At 42.1% G+C, this 20,322-nt stretch overlaps 1 protein-coding gene across 7 annotated transcripts in view; it reads right to left on the reverse strand.

Annotated features, from left to right (window-relative positions):
• Nucleotides 1–20,322, reverse strand: part of CTCF (CCCTC-binding factor) — a 364,630-nt gene that overhangs the window by 195,234 nt on the left and 149,074 nt on the right. For all 7 annotated transcript variants that reach the window (XM_077457321.1, XM_077457303.1, XM_077457314.1 and 4 more), the window contains one exon: nt 2,471–2,591. In XM_077457321.1, the coding sequence (XP_077313447.1) occupies nt 2,471–2,591 (121 nt within the window). The remainder of the gene's footprint in view (nt 1–2,470; nt 2,592–20,322) is intronic.

Raw genomic sequence — 20,322 nt, forward strand, 5'->3', positions numbered from 1 at the left:
TTTTGCGTTATAAACAAAAATAGAGCGACAATTTTGAAAAAAAAAACGCATTTACTTTTTGTTATAATAAATATTCCCCAAAAATATATAAAAAAACATTTTTTTCCCTCAATTTAGGCCGATACGTATCCTTCGACATATTTTTGGTATAAAAAAATAAAAATAAATCGCAATAAGCTATTGGTTTGCGCAAAAGTTATAGCATTTACAAAATAGGGATAGTTTTATTGCATTTTTATTATTTTTTTTACTAGTAATGGCGGCGATCGGCGATTTTTATTGTGACTGCGACAATTTGGGCGGACACATCGGACATTTTTGGGACTATTGTCATTTATACAGTAATCACTGCTATATAAATGCAGTAATTCCTGTGTAAATGACACTAGCAGTGAAGGGGTTAACCAGTGGGTGGCAGTGTAGGGGTTAAGTGTTCCTAGGGGAGTGTTACTAACTGTGGGGGGGTTGGGCTTTCATTTAGTTAATGGCCCCCCCACCCCAAAGCACCTTGTCCCCATGTTGATGAGGACAAGGGCCTCTTTCCGACAACCCTGGCCGTTGGTTGTCGGGGTCTGCGGGCGGAGGGGCTTATCGGAATCCGGGAGCTCCCTTTAATAAGGGGGCCCCCGGATACCGCCCCCCACCCTATGTGAATGAGTATGGGGTACAATGTACCCCTACCCATTCACCTGTAAAATAAAAGTACAAAAAAAAAAAAAAAACACAACACACGAGATAAAATACTTTATTGCAAAGCTCCGGGGGTCTTCCGTCTTCGGGGGTCTTCTCGCCGGACTCCTCCGCTATCTTCTTGTAGCTCTTTTGCTAGCGGAGGAGTCCGGCATTCTTCCTCGCCGCCGGCCTCTTCTCCCGACTTCGGGGGTCTTGTCCCCCTCTTCGGTTCTTCTGCCGGGCCACCGCGCCTTCTTATAGCTCTTTTACAGGCGGTGGCCCGGTCTTCTGTCGCCGCCGTCGCCTTCCGTTCTTCTTCTCCAGGAGATGTTGCCTCGACGATCTCTCCGGCCGGAATGCCAGGGACGCACTGCTCGGCCACTTATATAGGGACAAGGTCCCTATATAAGTGGCCGCGCAGTGCGTCCCTGGCATTCCGGCACCCCCCCGTAGCGTGCTCGGACAAGGGTCTGTTGTGGACTTAGGGGGGGACCCCCACGCCGATTTTTTTCGGCGTTGGGGTTCCCCTTTAAGTCCATACCAGGCGGCGGGGCCAGCGACGTCTCCTTCGCGGGCCCGCCTACCTGGAGACGCGCTCGAAATAAGCAGACTTTTCTCCGGGCGGGAAAAGTCCGCTCATTTCAAAAGTACGGCGGACTGGCACACACACGGGCGGATTGTCCGCCGAAATGCAAGTCCGACGGACAGTATTACGGAAATTCCCAAATACTTAGTCCACCAGACTGCACGCTGAAAAAGTCCGCTGAAGCCCACACACGAGCGGACTGTCCGTTGAAATATGTTTGGTCGGACTAAGTAGGCCAGACAGTCCGCCTGTGTGTACGCGGCTTTAGAGGGCAAATGAAGAGGGTGGAAGTGTGCGAGAATGGGGATGAGAGGAAAGTGTGATAGAGTGGGAATCTAGATTATATGGAACATCAGCTAGGATGGCCCTCATGATACCAATCCCCTCTTAAGCCACCCAAGATCGGAAGATTTTTTTTTTATATATTCTTATCTGATAAGGTGATGGGGGGGGGGGGGGGGGGGGGGGACGGCATGTTTAATTTTTGTAAACAAAATAAATATCTTAAGAAAAAAAGTTTAAAATATAAATATATAATGTTTTTAAAAAAAATCTAGTTGAGTGTAGTTAAAAAAAAAAAAAATAAATAAAAAAATAAAAAAAAGGGGGAGATGGCCTAAATCCTGGTTGCTTTGCACACTTGTGCATACACAAGCCCAGGGTGTGGACACGTATGTAAACCACGGTCACACCTCACGTGTGACATATTAACTCAAATGTCAGAGTGAGAATAATAATTATTGCACAAGAGCTCCTAGTTAATGTTAAACTAGTGAGCTGTAAAGGCTTTTAAAGAGTGGTCTATGGTGATTTGTGTGCACTATCATTTTTGGTGATATCGTGGGAGTACGCAATTTAAAAGACAAAATGTTTCATATCTGTTTACTCGATGTAACCTCATGTTTTAACCAAAATTGGATATTGTAAGGTGTGTTTTGCACTAAAATTCTTTTTTTTTTTTCCTAAAAATTTGCATTTAACAGTTGCACAAATATCATGTGACACAAATTTGAAACTAGCAGCTTTTTTTTTTCTACTGGGCTTCTGCTTACAGAAAATATATAATAGTCTAGGGCTTTAAGTAAATTTTTTGGTAAAAAATAAAGATTTTTATATGTATGCAACAAATAAAAAAAAATTCTTTGGAGCCATGACGAATAGAGTCACTTTACATTAAGTTCAAACCAGTTAAAGTAAAAATAAAGAAAATACCAGAATGAGTTCTCATGTGCCTCTTCAGCTTGTAGGTATCCCTGCTAGCATAGCTGCACAGGCTGCATTGAAAAGGACGCTCCCCAGTGTGTGAACGGATGTGTCTTTTCAGCTTGCTTACCTAAAAAACAAAAACAAATCAATGACAAACCTAATGCATCTTAATGGATATAAATTATCCAAATGTTCATGCACAGATTTGAGGTAACAAATTTGTTTAAAGTAAACAGACAAGCTAGAAATAATGGTGCCATTGCAGATTTGTCTTTGAAAGTGTTTGCTCTGGGATTGTAATCCTTACACTCTACTTAGAAAACTTTTTGCATCACGGACATGGAACAAGCAGTTTTAGAAATATTTTATGTACATAATGTGTATGTGCATATTGAAAGTTTGTGCTTCAGCAGGTAGGTTAGTCTTAAAGCAGTATTACACCCATAAGCAGGCAATATATTGCAGCTTACTAATTGTTATATGTGATGGCTGTATTAGTTTTCTTTTTAGGCTTTCCTCTATTTTCATCTGGTAATCCAGTCAGCAAGTCTGTTTTCCACAGCACAAACTCTACAGCAGAATTATCAGTTTGCATGGATGAGACAAAATCACAACAATGGCGGGGTTATTCAAAATGATCAACCTATTTATTCATTTAATACCTTTATTTCAGAAGGAAAATAACTTTACTGTAACTACGTATGAAGTGTCAACTTGAGTAGGGCTTCAGTTTGTTAGTGGCTCTAAATCTAATACATTTAACACTACTCTCCTCCCCAGACTGACAATGCTGCTGCCTACTGAGCCTCATGTGCTCGTTCCTTCAGAAGTGAATCTCGCCAATTGAGGTGTGTTACTGGCCAGATCACCAGGTAAAAACAAATGGGGAAAAGCCGAAAGAAAAAGCCAAAACCAAAAGCCGAAAGAAAAAGCCAAAGCCGAAAGAAAAAGCCAAAGCCAAAAGAAAAAGCCAAAGCCAAAAGAAAAAGCCAAAGCCAAAAGAAAAAGCCAAAACCAAAAGAAAAAGCCAAAACCAAAAGAAAAAGCCAAAACCAAAAGAAAAAGCCAAAACCAAAAGAAAAAGCCAAAACCAAAAGAAAAAGCCAAAACCAAAAGAAAAAGCCAAAGCCAAAAGCCAAAGCCAAAAGCCAAAACCAAAAGCCAAAAGCCAAAAGCCAAAAGCCAAAAGCCAAAAGCCAAAAACCAAAAGCCAAAACCAAAAGCCAAAACCAAAAGCCAAAACCAAAAGCCAAAACCAAAAGCCAAAACCAAAAGCCAAAACCAAAAGCCAAAACCAAAAGCCAAAACCAGATGCAGCAACCACATCTAATGATTTTACATCTTTAGTTTTGGGTTTAATACCGCTTTAAGAGTACAGAGCCAAAGCCTGCATCTTTAAAACAAGTAAAAAAACTGCAGCTTCCAAATATTAATCTTGATGTTCACCTGTTAAGTCTAGGAGTGCAATTTACTTACTAAAAGGATAATATTTTAAAAATAATAGCAATAAGGCCTCCAAAAAAACGAAAGGGTTAAAAATTGGGGGTACCATCATCCAAATAGCAATAATAATTGAGCGCAAGGAGACCATTCTCCATGAAAAGTCTAAAAAGCTAGGAAGGGGAAAATAGGGGCGCAATGGACTCAATACCCTGAACAGACTACACAAGAAAAAAATATATACATTTTATTGATAATTAACCACTTCAACACTGGAAGATTTGGCTGCTCAATGACCAAGCCATTTTTTGTGATTCGCCACTTACATAGTTACGAAGGTTGAATAAAGACACCAGTCCATCCAGTTCAACCTGAGTCTACATTTGTCCCTATCCCTGTACATTGCACACTCACATCGGTCCCTACCCTCAAGGAGCCCACAATCCAAGGTCCTCATTCATATACTAGGGCCAATTTTGGACATTAGCCAATTAACCTACCTGCATGTCTTTGGTGTGTGGGAGGAAACCAGAGTACCCGGAGGAAACCCACGCAGGCACAGGGAGAACATGCAAACTCCAGGCAGGTAGAGTCGTGGTTGGAATTCTAACCAGCAACCCTTTTAACTGCTAGGCGATTGCTAACCACTACACCACTGTGCCGCCCGGCACTGTGTCGCTTTAACTGAATTGCACGGTTGTGTAACGCTGTTCCTAAAAAAAAAATTATGTCTTTTTCCACAAATAGAGCTTTCTTTGGTAGTATTTGATCACTTCAGCGGTTTATAATTTTTGCACTATAAAAAATAAAAAAAAATAAAAAAGAAAAAGAGCAACTTTGGGAAAAAAAAAGCTATTTTTTTTACTTTTTGCTATATTAAATACCCTCAAAATATATTAAAAAAAACTTTCTTCCACAGTTTAGGCTGATATGTATTCTTCTGCATATTTTTGTTTTAAAAAAATTGCAAAAAGTGTATATTGAGTGGTTTGCGCAAAAGTTATAGCGTCTACAAAAGAGGGAATAGATTTTATCAATAATAATAGTAATATTGGCGATCTGCTATTTTTATCGGGACCGAGTCATTATGGCAGACACATGACAATATTTTGGAACCTTAGTCATTTATACAGCCAAAACTACAAATAGCCACTGATAACTGTATAAATGGCACTGGTAGGGAAGAGGTTAGGGGGGCGATCAAAGGGTTAAGTGTGACCTAGGGAGTGATTGTAACTTCGGGGGGGGGGGGGGGGGGTGTGAGCTCGCTACACCACATGACAGATCACCGCTCCTGATGACAGGGAGCAGTAGATCCCTGTCTTGTTGCTAGGGACAACAGGGAAATGCCTCATTTACGTAGGCATCTCCTCGTTCTGCCGCTCCTTGCCGCAATCATGGGCCACTGGCGAAAAGTTTACAGGACCCACACGCTCCCACAGCATGCGGGTAATAGGCAGATAACAGGTACGCCCATTTGCCTGCCTGTGCCATTTTGCCGACGTATGTGTGTGTCGGTCGGCAAGTGTTTTAAAAAAGCAAAATTTTTCCCTCACTTTAGGCCGATATGTATTCTACATATCTTTGGTAATAAAAAAACACAATAAGCGTATATTGATTGGTTTGTGCAAAAGTTCTAGCGTCTACAAAATAGGGGATAGATTTATGGCATTTTTATGATTTTTTTTTTTACTAGTAATGGTAGTGATCTGCAATTTTTATCTGGACTGCGACATTATGGCGACCACATCGAACACTTTGAAACCACTGACAATTAAACAGCGATCAGTGCTATAAAAATGCACCGATTACTGTGAGTAACTGGCACAAAAAAAAAAAAAAAATCATAGAACATATATAAAACTGGTTGTTGCAGTCAAAAATAAATTCCTCCAGTAGGTAAAAAAAAATATATAAAGAGAAAACATTGAATACACCACCTTGCATACATCTCGTTTAACTGTGAAATAAATCATATAAAATACAAAAAAAAAAAAAGAAAAATTGTGCACAATGGTATATAATAGTTATCACATACTATTAATCTTCATCATGACCAAAGCACGCCAGCATAGGAAGCACACGGAAACATTTTTCATTCATTCTAACTGCTGGAATAGCTTGGTGCCGGCTCACGGGCACTACAATATGCGAGTTTAAGAGTCTCTTTAATCATTTTATAAACAGTGTAAGCATATTGCATAATGATCGCTGTCTTTTTTTTTTTTTTTTTTTTTTTATGAGGACGGAAAAAACTATATGCCCATAGTTTATTGGGGTCAGCAAGGACAATCTCAACAAATGGAGTGGTTATCCCTTCTTAACGAACAAAGGGCACGTTTGTGCCATTATCTGGTGAGTGACCAATCCATGTGGTGTTATCACTGGAGTGGTGAAATAGTCACAAGCAATCACTGATGAATAATTTAACAGCACAGGAATATTATATTCACAGCGGATAGTCCACACAGGGATTCCCTGTGTAAACTGCCACATAGCCTAATATTAATAATTTCCCAACCGACGCACGACAATGTATGTCGGCAGAATGGCACGGACAGGCAAATTGGCGTACAGGTACGTCCATTTGAATTTGCTGATCTGCCATGGTGTGCGCTGGTCTCACAGGTAAGGTTGAACAGGGAGATTCCGATGTAAACAGCATCTCCCCATTCTGCCTAGCTACAAGTGACACTGATCTCTGCTCCATGTGATTGGAGCAGAGATCAGTGTTCAATAACACACAGCCCAGCCCCCCAGTTAGTAACACGCCCCTAGGACACACTAAACCCCTACACTGCCACCCCCTCACTGCCAGTGTCATTTACACAGCAATCAGTGCATTTGTACAGCACTGATTGCTGTATAAATGACAATGGTTCCAAAAATGTGTCAAAAAATGTCCGATGTGTCCGCCATAATGTCGCAGTCACAAAAAAAAATAATCACTGATTGCCGCCATTACTAGTAAAAAATAAATAAAATGCCATAAAACTATACCCCATTTTGCAAACGCTATAAATTTTGCGCAAATCAATCGCTTATTTGGATTTTTTTTTTTTTACCAAAAATATGTAGAATACGTATCGGCCTAAACTGAGGGAAAAAAATTGTATTATATATTTTTGGGGGATATAGCAAAAAATACGTTTTTTTTTTCAAAATTGACGCTCTATTTTTGTTTATAGCGCAAAAAATAAAAACCGGAGGGTAATCAAATACCACCAAAAGAAAGCTCTATTTGTGGGGGGGGAAAGGACATCAATTTTGTTTGGGAGCCACTTCACATGACCACGCAATTGCCAGTTAAAGGCAATGTGCCGAATTACACTGTGCCGAATCGCAAAAAGTGGTCTGGTCTTAAGCCAGCAAAATGGTCCGGTCTGAAAGTGGTTAATAATTGGACATAATTTAAAAAATAAATACACAGATTTAGGACATTTATATTGCCGTAACTAACCACTTACAGACCGGACCATTTTGCTGGGCAAAGACCAGACCACTTTATGCAATTCGGCACTGCGTCGCTTTAACCGACAATTGCGCGGTCGTGCGAGGTGGCTCCAAAACAAAATTGACGTCTTTTTTACCCACAAATAGAGCTTTCTTTTGGTGGTATTTGATCACCTCTGCGTTTTTTATTTTTTGCGCTATAAACAAAAATAGAGCGTCAATTTTGAAAAAAAAAAAACGTATTTACTTTTTGTTATAAATATCCCCCAAAAATATATAAAACATTTTTTTTCCCTCAGGTTTAGGCCGATACGTATTCTTCTACATATTTTTGGTAAAAAAAAAAAAACACAAAAAAAAACGCAATAAGCGATTGATTGGTTTGCGTAAAAGTTAGTGTTTACAAAATAGGGTATAGTTTTATGGCATTTCTATTTTTTTTTTTTTACTAGCAATGGTCAGCAATTTTTACTGACTGCAACATTATGGTGGACACATCGGACATTTTTGAAACTTTTGGGGACCATTGTCAATCACTGCTATATAAATGCAGTGATTCCTGTGTAAATGACACTAGCAGTGAAGGGGTTAACCAGTGGGTGGCAGTGAATGGGTTAAGTGTTCCAGGGGGTGTGTTACTAACTAACTGTTGGGGACTGGGCTTTAATTTAGTGAACACTGATCTCTGCTCCAATCACATGGAGCATCACTAGTTGCTAGGCAGAACGGGGAGATGCTGTTTACAACGGCATCTCGCTGTTCAGCCGCCCCGTGAGACGATCGCGAGTATGCCCACGGCGATTGAGTCCGCGGGAACCGCGACCAGACTCACGGAGGTCCCGAGCAGCACGCGAGCGCGCCGCCGGCGGGCAGGGCAGCAAATTTAAAGGGACGTACAGGTACGCCCATTTGCCTGCCTCTGCCATTCTGCCGACGTACATCAGGTTGGGAACTGGATAAACTCACATCCCGTTTGGTCACATCCTGTGAAGGAAGCAATTGGCTGTTAGGGCCAGGGGTTCTTGTTTGCGATTTCTTTGTTGTCTGAATAAAAGCTAATGCACTGCTCGGCAGGCAGATGAAGGAACGATGGAGCTAAGATGGTGATTATGTCTGTTTACTTGGGAAATGCAAGAGACATGGGTTATTTAAAGATGCATTATACCATTAGACTGAATGGGCACTTATTAGTGCAAAAGAGTATAGTGGTTTATCCACAACAGGGTGTAATCAGGGTGGCTAAGATAGAACATGAAAGGCACATAGCAAGGGGGAGTAAGAAAAATCCAAAGAAATTCTTTAAGTACATAAGTAGTAAAAGAGGGAGGACAGATCATATTGGTCCCATAAAGGATGATGAAGGGATTCTGGTTACAAAGGATGGTGAGATGGTAAAGGTTTTGAATGTATCCTCCGTCTTGACGAGGGAAACAGGGGCTTCAGTAATCAAAACTGCAATGTTTATTCTCATGACACGTCACAGAAAGCACCCCCATGGTTAAAGGATAAAATCAGAAACAGACTTGAAAAACTTAACATTACTAAGTCACCAGGACCAGACAGCTTGCACCCGAAAGTCCTTAAATAATTCAGTTAAGTAACTGCCAGACCATTGTCCCTAATTTTTATGACAAGTCTAACCAACTGGTATGGTACCAGCCGATTGTAAAAAAGCCAATGTAGCACCAATCTTGAAAAAAAGACCAAGATATATACCTGGGAACTACAGACCAGTTAGCTCAACATCAATAGTATTCAATCTCTACCTTCTTAAGCTCTTTATATACAAAGGAGCATGGGGTGGCTCCATAATGTGGAGAATATTGACAGCCCCAGACAAACCATTATGGCTCAAAAATCATACGGTGCAGAAATATTAAGTTAAAACCAAAATATATCTATATATAATCTATATAGATTAATATACATCTAGAACTTATATACAGTCTGGGATTAAAAGTACCACTTCCATCTTTGCAGAGGACACGAATAACTTATAGGATGTCTCCAATTTACAATCCAAACTCAATACACTGTTTAATTGGGCAACTATGTGGCAAATTAAGTTTAATGTTGGTAATGTAAAGGTATGCACTTGGTGGCTAAAAATATGTCTCAATACATCATACATACTAAGGGGAATACAACAGAAATCAAGGGTGGAGAAGGACCAGGGTGTTGTGGTAAAATAGATCATAGGCTTAATAGCATGCAATACCAAGCTGTCGCATAAGGGAACAAAAACCTCTCTTGTATTAAAAGGAGGTATGGACTGCAGAGAGGGAGAAAGTCATTTTGCCTCTGTACTATTAATAGGACCTAGGCCAGAATACACATTTTAGTTTTGGGCACCTGTTTGCAAAAAAGGATATTGGGGAACTGGCGAAAAAGAAGGGCAACCAAGGTTTAAAAGCCTCGGAGGCACTCAGCTATGAGTAAAGATTACCTCAACTGATTTTCTTTTGATTAGAGGAGATTAAGGCGGGATATGACCAACGCATATAAAAACATGTGGTCCCATATAGTGAACCTGGTTATTCACTTTAGGGTCATCACATTTCCTCCTTCCCGGTCCCCCACCCCCATGACTTTACTATTAAGATCAACGGCACAACCATTGGTCCCGCCACACATGCCAGGGTGCAATCCTTGACTCTGACCTCTCCTTTAGCCTCCACATCCAATCACTTACTAAATCCTGCCTCCTACCTCCACAACATCTCCAGAATTTGACCCTTCCTGACAATGACGACACCATAAAGCAACTTAATCACTCATTGATTATTTCCCGCCTTGACTACTGCAACTCTCTCCTTAATGGCCTACCCTTACGTAGGCTATCCACCCTTTAGTCTATTATGAATGCTGCTGCTAGACTAATACACCTCACTGCTAATCCCTTCACTGGCTTACCCTACCCCACCGTATAAAATCCAAAATGCTAACCACAACATACAAGGCCATCTACAACATCGCTCACAGCTACATCAACAACCTCATCTGCAGATATCGCGCAAATTGTGCCTTCTGCATTTAACTGTACTGTACTTGTGCTGTCCCCCTCTACATTTTAAGCACTTAAGGACCAGGCCTCTTTTTCAGATTTGGGGTTTACATGTTTAAAACAGTTTTTATTTGCTAGAAAATAACTTCGAACCTCAAACATTTTATATTGTTTTTTTTCTAACACCCTAGAGAATAAAATGGCGGTCATTGAAATACTTTTTTTTACACCGTATTTGCGCAGCGGTCTTGCAAGCGCACTTTTTTTTGAAAAAATTCACTTTTTTGAATAAAAAAAATAAAACAGTAAAATTAGCCCAATTTTTTTAAACTTGTGAAAGATAATGTTACGCCAAGTAAATTGATACCCAACATGTCACGCTTCAAAATTACGCCCGCTCGTGGAATAGCGTCAAACTTTTAGCCTCAAAAATCTCCATAAGCGACATTTTAAAAATTCTACAGATTGCATTTTTGCGTTAGAGGAGGTCTAGGGCTAGAATTATTGCTCTCGCTCTATCGCGGCAATAACTCACGTGTGGTTTGACCACCATTTTCATATGCGGGCGCTACTCACGTATGCGATCGCTTCTGTGCGCAAGCTCGTCTTGACGGGGCGTTTTTAAAAACCTTTTTTTTTTCTTATTTTAATTGATTTTATTTATTTTTACACTGTTTTAAAAATAAATAAATAAATGGATCACTTTTAATCCTATTACAAGGAATGTAAACATCCCTTGTAACAGAAAAAAGCATGACAGGTCCTCTTAAATATGAGATCTGGTGTCAAAAAGTCCTCAGATCTCATATTTGGACTAAAGTGCAAAAAAAAACAAAAAAAACGTACATTTAAAAAAAAAATATATATATATATATACACCTGTAAGAGGTATGGGCGGAAGTGACGTTTTGACGTCGCTTCCGCCCTCGTATGGTATAGAGACGACTGGGGGCCATCTTAGCCTCACTCGTCTCCATACCCAGCTAGGAAAAGGACCCGATCACCTCCGCCGCTACCGACGGCTCCGGTAAGCGACAGAAGGATGCGGGAGGGGGGGGGGTGGCACCTCTCCCACCGCCGATAGCGGTGATCTCACGGCGAATCCGCCGCAGAGACCACCATTATCGTACAGACGACCGGCGCCTGAAAAGATAGATATCTTGGTTGTGGCAGCAGCTGCCGCCGTAACCCAGATATCCCTCTTCAAAAATAGAACGCACATCGCCGTGCGTTGGTCGTTAAGTGGTTAAAGCGCTGCATAAACTGTTGCCACTATATAAATTGTTTATAATAATAATAGACCAAACACAGAAGGGCTTCTTCACAGTAAGAGCTATGAAAATGTGGAATAGGACTCAAGTGTTGGTTCTGTCCAGCTCAGTAGATGGTTTTAAAAATGGTCTGGATCATTTTCTAAATGCATAAAATTTACTGGATACTCATATTTATAGGTAAAATTAGAACTAGGGAATATCCAATTGCCTGTTCGAAGATCAGGGAAGATTTTTGTCCCCATATGGAGCAAATTGGATCATGCTTCATTGGGGGGGCGTGTTTTTTTTTTGGGGGGGGGGGGTTTACTGACTAGATATATATATATATACGCACACAGTGCCTTGCGAAAGTATTCGGCCCCCTTGAACTTTTCAACCTTTTGCCACATTTCAGGCTTCAAACAAAGATAACATTTTTATTTTTTGTTAAGAATCACCAACAAGTGGGACACAATTGTGAAGTGGAAAGAAATCTATTGGATTTTTGAAACTTTAACTAATAAAAAAAATGAAAAGTGGGGCGTGCAAAATTATTCGGCCCCCTTGCGTTAATACTTTGTAGAGCCACCTTTTGCTGCGACTACAGCTGCAAGTCGCTTGGTGTATGTATCAGTTTTACACATCGAGAGACTGAAATTCTTGCCCATTCTTCCTTGCAAAACAGCTCAAGCTCAGTGAGGTTGGATGGAGAGCGTTTGTGACCAGCAGTTTTCAGCTCTTTACACAGATTCTCGATTGGATTCAGGTCTGGACTTTGACTTGGCCATTCTAACACCTGGATACGTTTATTTGTGAACCATTCCTTTGTAGATTTTGCTGTATGTTTGGGATCATTGTCTTGTTGGAAGATAAATCTCCGTCCCAGTTTCAGGTCTTTTGCAGACTCCAACAGGTTTTCATCCAGAATGGTCCTGTATTTGGCTGCATCCACCTTCCCCTCAATTTTAACCATCTTCCCTGTGCCTGAAGAAAAGCAGGCCCAAACCACGATGCTGCCACCCCACGTTTGACAGTGGGGATGGCGTGTTGAGGGTGATGGGCTGTGTTGCTTTTACGCCAAACATATCGTTTTGCATTGTGGGCAAAAAGTTCGAATTTGGTTTCATCTGACCAGAGCACCTTCTTCCACATGTTTGGTGTGTCTCCCAGGTGGCTTGTGGCAAACTTTAGACGAGACTTTTTATGGATATCTTTGAGAAATGGCTTTCTTCTTGCCACTCTTCCATAAAGGCCAGATTTGTGCAGTGTACGACTGATTGTTGTCCTATGGACAGACTCTCCCACCTCAGCTGTAGTTCTCTGCAGTTCATCCAGAGTGATCATGGGCCTCTTGGCTGCATCTCTGATCAGTCTTCTCCTTGTCTGAGCTGAAAGTTTAGAGGGACGGCCAGGTCTTGGTAGATTTGCAGTGGTCTGATACTCCTTCCATTTCAAAATGATCGCTTGCACAGTGCTCCTTGGGATGTTTAAAGCTTCGGAAATCTTTTTGTATCCAAATCCTGCTTTAAACTTCTCCACAACAGTATTACGGACCTGCCTGGTGTGTTCCTTGGTCTTCATGATGCTCTCTGCGCTTTCAACAGAACCCTGAGACTATCACAGAGCAGGTGCATTTATACAGAGACTTGATTACACACAGGTGGATTCTATTTATCACCATCAGTCATTTAGGACAACATTGGATCATTCAGAGATCCTGGCTGAACTTCTGGAGTGAGTTTGCTGCACTGAAAGTAAAGGGGCTGAATAACTTTGCACGCACCACTTTTCAGTTTTTTATTTGCTAAAAAAGTTTAAAATATCCAATAGATTTCTTTCCACTTTACAATTGTGTGCCACTTTGTGATTCTTCACAAAAAAAAAAAAAAAAACCCCAGTCAGACTTACCGGTAACGTTATTTCCATGAATCTTCCAGAACAGCTTGGAGAGGATTAGCTCTGCCCTCTACAGGAAACACAAATCAGAAAGTTTAAAAGGCCCCTCCTTGTGCCTCAGTGGTTTGAAGATGTATAACTACACCAAAATAAGAACCGGCACAGACAAAGGCTGGGAATCTGGACACTGTCCTGGAAAATTCATGGAAATACCGTTACCGGTAAGTCTAATAGGGGTTTTCATCTTCCAGGACAGCTTACGTGCAGAGGATAAGCAAAATTATATACTTTAGGGAGGGACCACAGCCTGCAGTACTTTCCGTCCAAAGGAGAGGTCCCAGCTGGAAACCATCTAGAATGCTTGATATAAGCGTGAGAAGACGACCAAACTGCAGCCTTGCATATTTCTTCCCATGATGCTCCTGCTCTTTCAGTCCAAGAGGTGGTTAATGATCTTGTAGAATGAACGTCAACTTTTGGAGGTCTTTGCACCCGTCCTGGTAAACAAAACTAGAAGCTGAGAGGCGTTTCTAAACTCTCTAGTAACCTCTAAATAATCAAGTAAACACCTTATAAATCTTTCTCATTAGTCCTACAAAAGCTAGGTAGAATCACTTGCTAGGATCTGTGAAAAGCAGAAGAAACTTTAAGTACAAGGGGTCTGGCTTAATGACCACTCTGTCCTCCAAATTCCTCAGAAAGGACCCATGCAAGAGAGGAATGCCAAATGAGAAATCATCCTACCCAAGTGATGGCCAAAAGAAAGTTATATTTTCATAGTACTTTAAGGAAGCATCTACAAGGATCTCAAAATAACTCTTGGTAAGAGCATTCAAAACTAAAGATAGTCATGGCCAAAAATATTGGCACTCCTGCATTTCTGTCAGATAATGCACCACTTCATCCAGAAAATTGTTGCAATTTCAAATATTTAGGCATTCTCATGTTTTTGTTTGCATGGTTATGACAAAAAAAAGCAGATTACCAATAACAAAAAGCCAAACTGAAATCAATTGCTTCCGCTAACATCTCCTCTAACTCATCAATGAGTGTCTTGCAATTCTCTACTGGAAACACAAGGAACAGAAAATTAATCACTACCCACTTAGTCATCTCCCTAAAGACTTCCTTTATTCCCAAGTGTTGTTGCTGATGCTAACCCAACTCAAATAATCTGCTAGCATGTGTTGCACCACCGATGTGGTTTCCACCCATCCCAGAATCTGCTGAGTTAGGGATAACAGACTTTATGATCGGGTGCCGCCCTGCTTCTTGCGGTATGCCACTACCATGGCATTGCCTGAAAAGAGCAATGACTTCCTTGCACAAATCCTTCGTTCTAGTGCCTTCCCAACTGCAAGAAGCTCCCTGAAATTGGACAACTTAGATGCTTCCTCTGGCTGCCAGGCTCCCTGAGCTTGTCAGTCCCCTGAGTGGGCTTCCCAACCTCATAAACTGGCGTTGTGGGTAACCTTGGATTGAAGAGTGCCGTGTACAAGTTCTACTCGTCTGTAAATTTTCTGAGTGTTCTCACTAGGACAGACCCAGAGAATCTACAATCAGTATGTGAACTACCCGATTCAAGGAGTTGTGTGGTTCCATGACCTGAGAAGAGAGGATTTAAGTGGCCTGGAATGCAGCTGAGCCCATCTAATCTAGGACATTTAAAGAATAAATATCCTACCTCAGAATCAAAGGGGGTGTTCTTTTTATGACCCCTGGGCAAATCTTTTTTCAGGTTCCTTCCAATCGAAAAGGACCATATCCCACAAGGAATGATGGACAAAAAAGATTCTACGCTTATGTCCCTGCAACCCTTTATACATCTTCCACTGAAGAGACAGCGTTCAAGCAGTTTCTTCAACCTGCTCAGAAGTATGGATAGCTTTCAGTAGCTCATCGACTTCAACTGGAAAGTGGTATCCTGCAGAGGTAACAGCCTCTTAAATTAAAATGACTGAAGAGGGATCATTGTCAGAAGCTGAATTCTCCCAAGTCCGAGAAAGCCTGTGAACTAATGGCCTCCAATTCCAAGGGGGGGGGGAGAACTTAACTGAAGGTAAAATGTTCCTGTACCAAAGTGTCAGATTTACAAGCATATAGACCCAACCCAATCACTCTAGAGCTAAAGGGCAGAAAGGGGGGGGGGGGGGGGGAAATGCTCATAGAAGGCATGAAATCGCTTCTTTCGTAGAAGACATTAATTCCTTCATACACGCTACTGACTCAGAACCTGCTATTTGTGAAATACAATGACCACAAAGCCGTTTTTTTAAAGCTTTCAGGTGGCCTAGGCCTACAATAGCAACTTTTTTTTTTCTTAAAGAGTCTGCCAGTCTGGAAGGCAAAAAAAAAAAAAAGAGGAAAAAACGACAAACATTTTCAGCCTATTCAACAAAACAGTCCCCATTCACCCTTGCTTCGAGAGAGGAGCGGCACATACCTTGGGAGCAGGGGTACAAATGGATGCAGCTGCTTAAGTGTGCCACCTGTTCCAGGGGTGACTTCACCCACCATACTGACTAGAACCCCATGCCTTCTGGAGTGAATAGGAAGTGGACCAAAAAACAAATTTTCTGCCATGTCCTAGAGGGAGGAAGACGATAGTCTTAAAATCACCAGTGGTGGCAGTGGCGGTTGCCTTGCTCCAACACATCCCTTCCCGGCCAGCAATAAAAATGCCAGTGGCCGGAAGTGCAGCATTCTATATCCAGTTCTGGCACCATCTGGCCACACCACTGAAAGTCATTTTGGTACACCCGAAGATATGGATGTGCAAGCCTACATCGTGGATGCCATCTTATAATGCCCAGACATGCACTCCAGCGGTACAACAAACTGGATGCACGCCAGAAGGCCAAACAGATGCTGGGCTGCCTCTCTGAAAGGGAAGGTAAGTTACCACAACATGAAGCAGGGCAAAACCCTTTAGGTATTTATGCCATACATAAGGCACACCTAGTCTGAGCACCTAGAAGGGGGACCGATAACCACAAAAACAAAACAAAAAAACACACACATGGCTGTGTGTGTACGCCTGGAGGGTCAGGAAACACAAAACTAAAAAGGAAAATGAGGCACTCATATGGATAAGAACTATTTTCTTGTGTAACTCAATTGACAAGAAATGCATATTAACATTCCCTAACACAATGCCCTATGCAAAGGATATATGTTAAAGACCCACTCCAGGCACAATCTATTTCATATTTTTTCATTCATATTTTCATAATCATCTCCTAAGAGTATTTAAAGCCTTATTCGCCCAACACGAGAGTTTAAGGCTCAACAGCTGGTGAGTGTACTCACGAAGGGGGAGTCACAATCACGGATGGTGTGGTGGAGTTAACAATTGTTTTGGACACTGAAGATTGTGTGCACTTATAAAAGGACTACTGCAGATTTTTTTAAATTAGAATCACTTTGGGTGATGGAATAATTAAAAAATTTTTGGTCGCTTTTTCATTTTGCAATATTCATGGAGTTCAGTATATATTTTTTCACATTCACATAAAGTGGGTGTTATGTACCGTTATATGTGCTTCATGTATGCTCTTCTGAATGTATCTGTATATGTGAGATTATAGATTATTTTTAGGTATTAATGAAGGTAGAGTGTGCAGTAATATTTACACAGTAATAGCGCTACGGGGTATTTGTTTACTATTAGAAACAAATTTTGATGCACCTATATTTCGTCGCAATCCATTTCATACCATTTGTAGTGCTAACATTAGCGAGGAAGCTGTAAAAGACATCCGTGTTGTCTGCAGCATCATCACAGGCTGGGCTTCATGGACAAATACGAATGCCTTCAGCCTGCAGATAACGTTACCAACTTCTGGCTCTAGTGTTCATCTGCAGTGCCGATCATTTAAAATGTCAGATGCAGTTGTGCCATTCAAAATAAAAAAATTAAAAGCTGTGTTTGTCAATGAATGGAAGGGACAAGCTGGGAAAGACATGCAGCAACCCATTAAAGACTGAGCTAAATTGAGCAGAAGAGTGGAGGGAGGGGCTGTGGCCTTCAAGGGCTGGTCTTCAGTTGAATGCCTAGTCTCTTATCCTCCTCTATAGACAGCAGTATAATTGATGGTTCATGAGCATGAAATGGTGTCCCCCTCGGCAGACATCTAAAAATATAAAGGCCAAGGGAAAAAAAGCTGGGGAGTGTACCATCAAGAACAAGTGAAATGGCATGCCACAATTGAACAAATGCCTGTAAAACTATCTGCCCCAAGCTGGCATCAGCTGATTACATAACAATACCGTACATCCGGAAAGAATTCACAGCCCTTCACTTTTTTCCACATTTTGTTATGCGACAGCCTTATTGCATGATGGATTAATTTTATAAATTTACCTCAAAATTATACAAGCAATAACCCATAATGACCACGTTTAAGAAGTTAGTTTGAAATCTTTCCAAAATGTATTAAAAATAAAAAGTACGGGGGCGTGGCTTGATGGTGGAGAGAGCTGTGGCATAGTCTCACAGCTCCGGCTACCAACTACCATCCTTCCTTTATCCTGGGTCCTATTTCCTCGCCAGTGGCACTGACCTGTCCCCCACAGCTGTGGGCATCTAGCAGGCTGGCTGACAAGGTGAAATATGGGCCGCCTTGGCCCCCATCCATGACAGAACAACTAGTGAGATTCCGGAGACAAGATGGTGCCAAGACACATGCGGACTGGAGTACAGCTAAAGGGGGCGAGTGCTTCAATTCCAGCCATCTTCCACACACAAACAGACCCTCTGCTGTCAAACTCCCAGCATGTTAATGAGAGCATGCAAGCTGAGGACAAGGCCACCCCCCGAGCCTACACTGTCCACCATTATGCTGGCTATTCAAGATTGCAAGGCCTCCCTCTCCACACAGATAGCCTCTATCCGCATGGACTTTTTACTATAAAAACAAGATGTCCAGAAACTCTGAGACAGAACCGGAGATGCAGAGGAACGCATTACTCTGGAGGACACTGTAAATCCCCTGACAGTTAACATGCAAAATACTACCAGAATACTCCGTGCCAAAATCGACTATTTGGAAAATAGTTCTTGCAGGGACAATCTTAGATTTTTGGGGTTCCCAGAACGATTGGCGAGTCCTCAGCCTGAAAAATTACTTCTGGCTACGAGACATTTTTGGGTCAGACGCGCCCTCCTTCTCCCATGTTATAGAACGTGCACACTATACATCACCCCCCCCCCCCCCCCGCCCTCCTCCTGAGGGAGCCCCACCACGCTCTATTGCACGCATCCTCAACTTTCAGGATAAAGTTGCTATTCTGCGTCTTGCACGTGAAAAAGGCACACTTAAGTACAACGGTAACACCACATCTGTCTATCCTGACTTTTCTGCTGAAGTTCAATGCCAAAGCATCTCCTTCTTGGCAGTAAAAACTCACCTGCATACAGCAAGCCTGTCCTATGCCATGCTCTTTCCTGCTAAACTGCCCATTATTCATGATGGTAAGGCTCATTTCTATACCATCCCTAAGGAAGCCATTGCGTGGCTGAATGACCACTATTGTACTGCCCGCAGGCAGAAATGGAATTGAAAATGCTATTGAACCGAGGATTAATCTAATTACTGCCTTGCTACCAGACCTCCTGTGCACCCGAGTGTATCCTGCACCTCTGTGGTAACCTACAATGTTTTATGTTTTTTTATTTTTTCCTTTCCTTCTATCCCCTTGGCCGGACTGTACTCTTGGCTTGGAGAACAGGTTACTGTGACTTACCCATTTGCCCCTCCAGGTTTCTGCCCCTTTTTTGAACATTTCATCCGCATTACTTGCCATCCTGAATTATCTGGAAGGGAGACCACCAGATTCTGAACTCTCCTCCCAAGGCTAACAAGGCCATGCATCCTCCAACAGGACATGCTTTGTCCCCCTCAAAACGCATTGGTTGGGAGCACCCCCACCTGACTCCACTTTACCCCCACACCAGGTAGTGGCGCGGCCACAGGAGTTGTTTTTTATTTTTTGACCCCCCACCGAGGTATGGTCAGGAAGGTCTGTTGGTTTGTGACCAAAGCTCGCCATGTTTGGGATGGTCGAGCGGGGAGGGAGGTGAATGTTTTATGGGACGATGTTGAGGGGTTTTTCCCCCCCACCACACCCTTTTTTTATTAACCCCCACAAACGCCCATGGTTGTCTAACTCCTACCATGCCACCCACACTAATTATTCCAGAGGGGTTTCTCTTCTATTAGCCAAATCTCTTCCAGCTGAGATTATATGGGGTTAAAACTGACCCTGATGGGCGATTTCTTCTTACTCTACAAATATCCTTTTACTCTGGTGAAAATATATCCCCCCCCCACCACAATTTGTCACTTCAGCTTTTGAATAGACCCCCTGGCCCCCTGTTATATGTAGGAGACTTTAATGCTATATTGGATCCAGCAATGGACCGCCTGGGGGGTGGGGGTAGGCCCTTCCCCTCCTTTGTGGGTTGGGTCCAAGTCCATGGCCTTACAGAAGTGTGGCGCTGGAAACAGCCGGATGTACGCCACTTCTGCCACTCGGACTCCTTCCACACCATGTCCAGGTTGGATATTCCATTCCAGTGGTCTCCGCTGTACCATATTTGCTCAGGGGGGTTTCGGAACATGCCCCTCTTTCTGTGGACCTCCTCCTCCTCCCAGGCTTGGGACCCGCTGTTTGCACCTGAACCCTTACTGGCTGGAGGATGAGATAGTGCAGGAAGGACATTTCTGAATACTGGAGGGACAGCTTGGACAAAAGTTGACCCGTCCACCGAATGGGAGGCATTTAAGGCAACACTTTGAGGTACTTTTATG

Source organism: Lithobates pipiens, unplaced genomic scaffold (assembly GCF_037356315.1).
Source record: "Lithobates pipiens isolate NorthernLeopardFrog02 unplaced genomic scaffold, aLitPip1_a1.2 Scaffold_10, whole genome shotgun sequence".
Classification (NCBI taxonomy): domain Eukaryota; kingdom Metazoa; phylum Chordata; class Amphibia; order Anura; family Ranidae; genus Lithobates; species Lithobates pipiens.